The sequence below is a fragment of the Phoenix dactylifera genome, chromosome 12 (assembly GCF_051530095.1).
Source record: "Phoenix dactylifera cultivar Ajwa chromosome 12, Ajwa_hap1_PhDact_Kaust_v1.1, whole genome shotgun sequence".
In the NCBI taxonomy this organism is placed as follows: domain Eukaryota; kingdom Viridiplantae; phylum Streptophyta; class Magnoliopsida; order Arecales; family Arecaceae; genus Phoenix; species Phoenix dactylifera.
In genome coordinates, this window is record NC_143201.1 from 20,566,386 (window position 1) to 20,575,845 (window position 9,460).

Consider the following 9,460-nt stretch of genomic DNA (forward strand, 5'->3'; position numbering starts at 1 on the left):
GATATTAAAATTGACAGCATATTTCTTAGTTGCCAGTGGAGATATAATTTTTTATCAACTATGTGATTCCTGAAACATATATTAGATTTGGGTGCTCAAAACTTTATTAGGTAGGCATGTGTTGCTGACGGGAGATTGCTATCAAGGTTCTTGTGAAACCTTATGAAGGGAAGAGCAATAGGAGAAAACCGGCAATGCAAAGAGAGGTGATCGAAATCGGATTTTTTGGCCTGGGGAACAATATTTTAGCAATTTTAAAATGTTTTGGCATACTAATGTGACATTTTCCTACTCTGGACAAAGAGATCACAGACCAAATATACCAAATTAGCCGGTTAATAAGGCGTGGGCCTGTGAATAATTTTATTATTTTATTAGGATTGGATCTTTTTGGATTAAAGTCCCACTATAGAAGCAAGATTTAATATTATCTTGCTCACCTCCCATATGGATTCCATTTCAAGATAATCAACTTAAATCTTAGGGCCTATTCAGCATTATTGTCGTTTGTCTATTTTTGTTTCTCGATAAATTAATAAAATATTATATGGAGATTGATACTAAAGACAGCATTTGCGCAAAGCTTCTGCTATTCTTTTGGTTATCTCTTGCTTTTATTTTTTTGAAAGTAATAAATCAATGTTCCAAAGCTCTCAAGACTAAATGATTTGAAAAAACAAAAGGTCTTTTGGTGCGCGTCGTTCAGTTTACTTCAATTTTCTTCTTGGATTTTTGAATACAAGAACAGAACGGATCCTTACGATCAAACTTCGGCTATTTTTACTCTTCCCCCACCCACCAGCATTAATATCACAATTATCCGGTTCCAAGTGGCATAAATAGCCCCAAGCGACCATTACAACAAAGTTTACGCACAATAATGACAAAGTGATTCTGACTCAAATCCAACAAATATGATTGCATAATATTTTGTCAGACATTCTGGAAGGTAGTATAACAAAAGAAGATGCCATCTTTTACAAAATCTCGCATTGCAGTGTAATATAGCAGCTCTTTATAATCTCTTGCTCAGTACATATTAAGTATGAATATTGAGAATATCTACTTTAGTCTCAAAATAAGAATTTCTGATGGTATAGAACAGGTAAAAAGTGTCATCGCAAAAGAACGACAAAAACACAAGAAACACTCATAAATTGACGAAATAAAAAGGACGTGTACATATACACCCAAAATCCTTCTCTCTCTCTCTCTCTCTCTCTCTCTCTCTCTCTCTGTGTGTGTGTGTGTGTGTGTGTGTGTGTGTGTGTGTGTGTGTACGCTTAGACAAAACTATCCACCATCATATTGAGTTATCTGCTTTGCTGGTACAGGAGCTGATCTTTCCAGCTCACTCCTACTCCAGGAATAATTCGAATTCAAAATCTCCCTTTCCATATGGCACAATAATTCAAAGGACCCCCTTCAACTTCATGAAATATACCAGAATTGCCAGTATAATAACCAGGACAACGAGCAACATGCTCAACCCTGTTGAAACAACAGCAACACATTCAAAATGTAACTAGAAGGAAAATGGACAATACAAAATGAAACCAAGATTAGAATGATCGTGTACCACTACTCTTTCTACTTTCTATAAGTGTCACTCGTGCGCTTGAATCAAAGGAAGCAGACATCAAGGCCCTGTGCACATGAACAATAGCTTAATTCCACATCCTCAGCTGGCTAGTTATGGATATGGGATCAGTTACACAACTCTCAGTTTTGAATTAAATGCTAGGAAGAAGTTTGGACAGTAACCTTGAATCTTGGGAGAATGTTAATGCAGTAACAATGCCAAGGTGTGCTTTTTTAACTATAGTCTGAACCTGCATATCTGAGTTTAGGATCATGATGTTTCCTTCTACTGTCCCACTGCAGAGTACACAAGAAGTAAATGTGATTGTTTTAGGAGTGGAAAGATGACCAGTAAAAGGAAAAAAAGACAATAACAGGATTTTATTTAAACATTAACAACAGGATTTCAGCCGAAAAAAAAGAACACAATAACATGATGTCAGTACTTAATTACCGAACAAGGACTCGAGGAATAAGCATCCGAGAGGATAGGAGACAATATTTCTGTTACTCTTGAGGCTTCTGACCATATATAATTATATAAAGACCATCACATTTTGTATGGAGTTGAAACTTTCCCAGCATAATGTAGACACAAAGGACTATCACATTTTGTATGGACTAAACATATGAGAAGTTAAGAGACCATCACATTTTGTATGGAATTGAAACTATCCCAGCCAAATGTAGACCCAAAGGACTACTCAATATAGTTCCTGCTCAAAATAATACTAATAAGAGTAATAAACTCATGCAAATTTAGGGATGATGCACAAGTTTACAGGTCAGATGATGAATTGTACAAAAAACTGTAATAAAAATCAATGCTTGTGGCACAAATTTTAGAGTCCAGGTGTAACTGGATATGCTTTCTTTGCTTCCAATACATGAACCCATATCAGTAATCGCAGGTCCACCTTAGAAAGCAGTAGAAAAAGGGCAAACAGAACAATCATGATAATAGAGTAATCATGAAATCATATAGACTAGATGGAATTGGTAGGATGATGGTGATAAGGTTTAAAATGAATCACTTACATTGCAAAAAGTTTACCATCAGTTGCTACATGAAATGCAGAAATTGGGTCACGGACTACCTTCTTTGACCCAAGTCTCTTCCATGAAAGAGTATTCCAAGACACTATCTTTCCTTGGTCACCTAAAAATTAAAGCTAGTACTATTCAGTCCTGTTAAATATTAGAACAAATAAAGAAGAAGAATCAATGCAATCTGGAACATCACCATGCATTGCAGTAATCAATAGTATCTGACTATTATCAGTGCTTTGAGAAAACCTGCAGAAGCCAAAAACCTCACCCTGGAGAGATGTATAGTTTATAAGTCCACATATTGAAGAAAGCAGTTCAGGTACTTAAGAAAGTCGCTGAAGGGATTGCTTACATCTTCCCTTGGCAGATGCGCTACAGCTGTTGATGATATCAGATCCCAAACCCTGCAAGGGCCACTATTGCCTAATGATACAAGAAACTTTCCATCGAGACTGCAAAACATGACCAAGCAGATGATATATATGATTCCATAGATGAAGAGCTCAACTCCATAGTGCATGTGCACAAAAATAAAAATGCAATCTTCAAGTATGAACAGTTTTTCTTATTTAAACATCCTTCTGTCAACCTGAAATGCAAATCCTTCACAGTCACATGAGCATCAGTTTGATCGAGAATGATTTCCAAACTTGGCCACTTGAAGACCCTCAAATGCCCATCCTACATGAAATATGGCAAGAACACTGAAGATTTATAGAATCATGAATTAAGAAGGGTAGAACAAGGATATCTAAAGATTTTAATTTAGATCAAGCATATGGAGTAGATAATATCTAACAGAATATAAAACACTAAAGAGTAATTATTTACAAGGCATAAATATTTAGCTAAAATGATCTGAATTACATCATCGTCACATGTGGAGCAAGTAACCTAGTAGCAATAGAAAGCTATATATTGTTACAAAGAAGGAAGGTAAGATCAATAAAACATAATAAGGATCCAGATATCCAAGAGGAAGCTAACAGAAGAGGTTCCAAGAAATCTCGAGACAATTGACACAATTGACAAACAAATGGAAGCAGCAGACAGATATGTAACTACATGACGGTGGAGGTAACACCTTCCATATCTGCTAATTTGGTAGCATTCTCAACAGGAATGAAAATTAGAAATGTAATATAAGACGATGACAGCTGTTGAAAGGATTTTATTGCAAAATTAGCTAAATTTGGGGGCAATCTAATATAAATATGTTTTTGCAGTAGCAACAATCCAATTAAAGATTATTCCTTCAAATAATAGTGAATGATATCAATTTAAAGATAAAAGAACAATCAAAAGATAACATCAAAGATATATACTTGATAATTGATATCAAGCGACTTGCTCTGGCAATGTGATCAACTAAATCATTGACCTAAGATGAAGATGGTAAGCTATGAGTCTCTGGAATTTTCCAGCCCAGAAATCCCCTGCAGACTGACAATTAACTCATACCTTCCTTCACCAGCATGCGGTATCCCAAGGTCATGAGGACATTGAACTGCCTTAAATCATAAACAGCTAGTCGGCAGGTGGGGACACCTAAGCAGTAACTTAGTTCAACTCATGCAGCTAGGGCACCAGAACCCATCAATTTATCTCATAAGCTCATCCCATCTATAGCTCTTTTAGTTATTCCAATCTACCATACATCAAATACGAATTACCTAAGCATATTACAACTTTTCTATACTTCCTAACAGACGACTGCTGCTCTACCATAAATCCTCATCACTGACTTCAGTTGGCCTTTTGGAATTCATCGGAATGCATGTATCAATGCGCCTTTCAGGGTCCTACAAATGTATTTAAACATGCTCTAACAAACGCTAAGGCAAATACTTGATATTTGTCGCGAAATGAAATGAAAAAAAGGCATTCTTTTGTGATTCTCCACTTCCAAATATGATAGGCCTTATGAGAGCAAGATCCTAACATGGTTGTGATTTATTCCAATACATTCCTATTGAATCACTATCAAACTAATTCTACTATGGAAGATCACATATTTGCATCTACCATGCATCAAGGCAGTATCTGAGAATGTTCAGCCTGAAGATAGATTGGAAGATCTCTCAGTCCTGACATCTTCACAGCTTTTCTGCACTCAGCAGCAACAGACAAGATGATGTAAAAGAACTTCATCAGTCGAATTATGTTTGACAAATGCCTAGTAGACACCCACATGGGATTCTATTTTTCTTCTTGCAGAGAAGTTTTTTGCTACATAGATGTAACCATGGAAGTCAACTTACCCAGCAATAATAGACTTCTGGAGATTGTTATGGATGATCAATGTGCATGGTACATTTAGCCAGACTCTCGGAACAATGAAGAGAAGCATTAAGTAATGTTACATATTTTGATGCCAAGCTTAATCCCTTTGAAAATTGTGCCCTGAGAGCAACCTTAAACATCTATTCTGAAGTGGGGAGAAATCGCTTATGTGAGAAAATGGTGCAATTTTCAATGATAGATAGCCATGAGAAGACAGAGGTTGAAAGAATAAAGAGCCGAGGAAAATGAAAAGAAAAGAAATTCCACTAAGTTATAGCATCAGATTATTCTCATCAACTATATAAAAAAGTTCCCTTTGATTATCTCAATGGGGGACAATCACTTCGTGGTTGACTGTAATTTACAAGTTACTGGAGCTAATAAATCTAAATGAAAGATGATCATCGACTTGTGGTCCAACATCTAAGTTGACCAAAATCCAGCATCCATAGATGCCAACATCTCCTGAAGAGGCATGTAAGATACCAATGTTAAGCCCACAAGTTTTAATGGAATTCTTTCTAAAGGGGCGATAACACTAAATAATCAATGCAAAGACAGAAAATTACTAGAACCATGTTTATAGCATATTAGAGCTCTAATGGCTAATGTTTGTTTTGTTGGAGAAGAAACATATTGCACACACACCTAACGTGACGAAGAACCTAAAAACGTGATGAAGAAAAATCATGTGAGCCTAACATGGACTGCAAGTCCTGTTGTTCGGTGTGAAATACTTGCCCAAAAAGATGACAAGGGCATGAATGCAAATGCAGCAACCTTTCAGACCTCCTATGTATTTTAGAAGGAAAAGATATTAATGACTTCTTCCATGATGGAAAGTTATATTGTCTAAAATCCATAATTTAGAAGCATCTTAAAAGTGCAATCAAGAAATTTCAGCAGCTGATATATGTGAGTGCTCTTAATACCAAGGCATGCGATACCGTACCAAACCGGACGGTACGGTGGATACCGTATCATACCGATTTAGTACCAATACACACATAGGGGGCATACCGCACTCAGTACACCGAACTGGCCTCCGTACCAAGCATACCGATACAGTAGTAGGGTGGCACCAGTATACCAGTGCCACCGGTACCAAGACAACATGCCTTGCTACAGCATGCCTTGCTTGATACTGGCATAGTTGTACAGACATCCTTAAAGTCATGTATCATTCTTTTTGCAGATAACATAAATACCAGAGACGGACTCAATCATATCAAGCCAATCAAGGAGTGCTTCAAGTGCCAAGTTTTCATGAACCTCAACACTGGTTTCTAGGTCTGCAGACAGCCAATAATTCTCAAGGAGATCCACTTTCTTAATAAAAAACAATATTGGCATGTTGTTGTAAAGTCATTTGACCAGATACTTGATCGCTCCTATTCAAGGATATAAAATACTAGGGATACCAGCCTATTAGTAACATACCAGCTAGAAACTGGTACCCAGCGGGCTGGCACCTCCTTGGGACTGATTCATGGGCGAACTGGCCCTAGATTGACCTTGTGCAACTTGATACTAAGTTAAGGTTCTTTTTACACCTTTTTATTTCTGCTTAAAGCTATGCTGGCCTGTATCAGATGTCAGTACAGCACCTATGCAGTACATATCATACTAATTAGTGAACAATATTGGGCCCATTCCTTAATTTTCAAACCCTTGCTCCTCCTACTAAACTTTTGAAGCATTGCCTAGCTGTCTATTTTGATATCCTACCTAATATCTCAAAGCAAGAATTGCTAGATTATTGTGTTCAACCCATACTGAGCAACACTCCTCTTCCCTTCCTCTCCTTTCACATGCCACTTTGATACTAAAGCTGCTAGCAACATTATACATGCTGCTCCCTGTGCTACATTTTTAGATCATATTCCTGCTCCTAACTTCAAATGCCTATTGCAAGCAGCTCTTTGGACATTAGAAGACCTACAAAATCCACACCGGAGATTTATGTAATGCACATTTTTAGTCAACTTGTTGCCACCTCACAAGCTGCTTACTATGCTGGGTTATGTATTCTAGTATTATATTTAAGGTCTAATCAGTAGTGATCTCTCTCTCTCTCTCTCTCTACCCTCCAAATTTCTCTCTAGTTTCAAGCTTACTTTATATGAATGGGTTAGAGATGCAATTGACTGTCATCCCAATATTAGCTAAAATATATACTTTAAATTATTTTACGTTCATCAAAATCGCTAGCATGGACTTGAGTATTGAAGCAGTCTGCCAAGTTCATAACTTCTAAAATCATTGAGCTGGTATCTTCTTATGAACACGGAATTACAATTGCTACATGTACCATGCATTTAACAACTAGAAAGATAACATATTGCCACCATCTAGTTCTGCTGTAAGCATGCCAACCATATAGAGATTCATTGCAACTTCCCAAACAACCTGTTCTCATTTAAACACCATATCCCCAATTTCCTCTATTCAATCAATCAAGTACATCGTAAGGTCACATACTCACTCTCGATTGGCAAACATGCCTTTTAGTTTCTTCCCAGCACTACAGTTAATATAAGAAGACAAGATTTTCTTATTAACATTTCCAGTAATTCTAGGAATTGAGCAAAAATAATAATAAATGATCATACAATCAAATTACGAAGTTGCACTCAACCTCAAGAATTTCTTTGCTTGATAACTAATTATGGCTGCTTGTACAGTTAATCCTTGCCAACTTTGGGCATCAGAAAATTGTTAGACATGCTATGTAAGCACATATCACAAAAATAAAGTGCTAAGTTGAACAACAAAACATTCAGAATGTCTCTGTACTGAAAAAAAAGACACAAAAAATCCAAAGCGACAAAATATTGAGCATCAATCAGTTTTCTACAATTATGTTCTTACTATAATGACTGAAATTAATTTGTTGAAGTTACAAACTAAAGGCTACCATACAGACACAGTGGTATGAGGAAAGATATTTACCTCACCACCAGTCGCAAGCATCGAACCTTCTGCATTAAAGGCTACCGCTAACTGCAGCCCATCCTCCACCAGCTGTGACAATTTCTTTTCAGAGGACTTAAGAGCCAATTTATGGGATTCCTTTCTCTCTGGAAAATCCCATTCAAACCACCTACACAAATATCACAATCTAAAGATTAGAAGTATTAGAATGGTCATCAAAAGCCAAAAGAAAGATTCTTCATGGTTAGAGCTCCACAATCATACAGTCCATCTGAAGGAAGAAACAACTGGTAACAAGCCAGCAATCTATAAGATTAAAATACAAATATTGTCGATCAAAGATGATTGTAACCGGGAAAAGAAAATCTGAAATTAACACTCGAATTAAAAAAAAACAATTAATAACTTGTAAGACATCCCAGTAATTTTGAAGGAAAAAAATATCATGTTAAGTCAAAGGCACACATTTTTACCCAATGATCTCTTCTATAGAAGATATCTGTTAGACTTACAAGGCAAGGAGGAAAAAGATGCCCCATGAACAAAATACTAATCAAGAAAACCAAAAAAATACATAAACCTATCTAAGAGCTTTGTAGTATACCTGGACACCATAATGTATAACTATCAAATTTGGCAACCTGAGAAAGAAATTAGTTTACATTGTAAATGTTATGTGCAAAACCTCTAAATGTAGAAAAGACTTTAAGATATTTATACTTGCTTCCTCTTTAAAAAGAATGATACAAGAGCAGAAGAACGTGTCACCATACAATTATCGCCAATACTGTGTTTTTTCATATGGAACCAATTGCTGGCTGATTTAGAAAAGAAAAAAAACGCCTTTGACATCGATCATTAATTTACAAAGCTTGCATATGCATACAATAAAATCAATATGAAAGAGCATTAGTTTAATATGACTTTAGAAAAGACCTGCAACCCTTTGGAAATGAGCAAAGAATCCCGTCTCCCCCTGGGTGTACAGCCATCCTATAAGGCACCTCAGCATCCGTTCCCATCCGAAACACCTGAATCAGTTAAAAAAGATCGACATTTAAGCTTTGAAAGGTTAAAAACTACTTCAGACTGTGCAATCCAATCCAAATTCCCAAATTGATGCAATCTATCGCAATTCTTTTTTATTAAAAAAAGAAGCGAAATTTACCGGCCGATCGGAGAGGGATCGTGACGCGAGATCAAACTCGGAAATGACGAGAGCGTTGGGAACCCCGCTCCGGCCTTCGCCCCCGCCTCCCCCCAGAGCCACCAGGAGCCGATCTTTCTGAGACGAAGGAGAAATCTCTCCCTCGCTTCCTTCGCCTCCTTCTTGCTTGCCCTCGTCTTCCTTCTCCTCCGCCTCCTCCTCCGCCGCCTCGTCCTTGTCTTCCTTCCCCTCCGCCTCCGCCGCAACAGCGGCGGCCGAGATCCGGTCGATGGGGACCCAGGCGGCGCAGTAGATGGGGAAGCCGTAGGTCTTGGAGCAGGGTGGGATCTCCCGCCGTCCCCTCGCCATCGCCCTCCTCTGGCTCGAATCTCTCCTCTTTTGTTTCTCTTTCTTTTTTTTCCCTCTTATTAACGCTTCGGCTCTGTAATAAGCGAAGAAGTGTCG

General features: G+C 37.5%; 1 protein-coding gene across 1 annotated transcript; it reads right to left on the reverse strand.

The window, feature by feature from the left end:
- Positions 1-975: 975 nt before the first annotated feature.
- Positions 976-9,460, reverse strand: LOC103701794 (SEC12-like protein 2). Its single transcript, XM_008783969.5, has 10 exons — positions 9,017-9,460; positions 8,785-8,879; positions 7,867-8,017; positions 3,221-3,312; positions 2,984-3,083; positions 2,825-2,900; positions 2,620-2,740; positions 1,765-1,878; positions 1,580-1,647; positions 976-1,491 (listed from the first exon to the last, which is right to left on the reverse strand). Exons 1-10 carry the CDS (start codon positions 9,362-9,364, stop codon positions 1,412-1,414), a joined length of 1,245 nt encoding a protein of 414 aa, XP_008782191.3. The 5' UTR covers positions 9,365-9,460; the 3' UTR covers positions 976-1,411.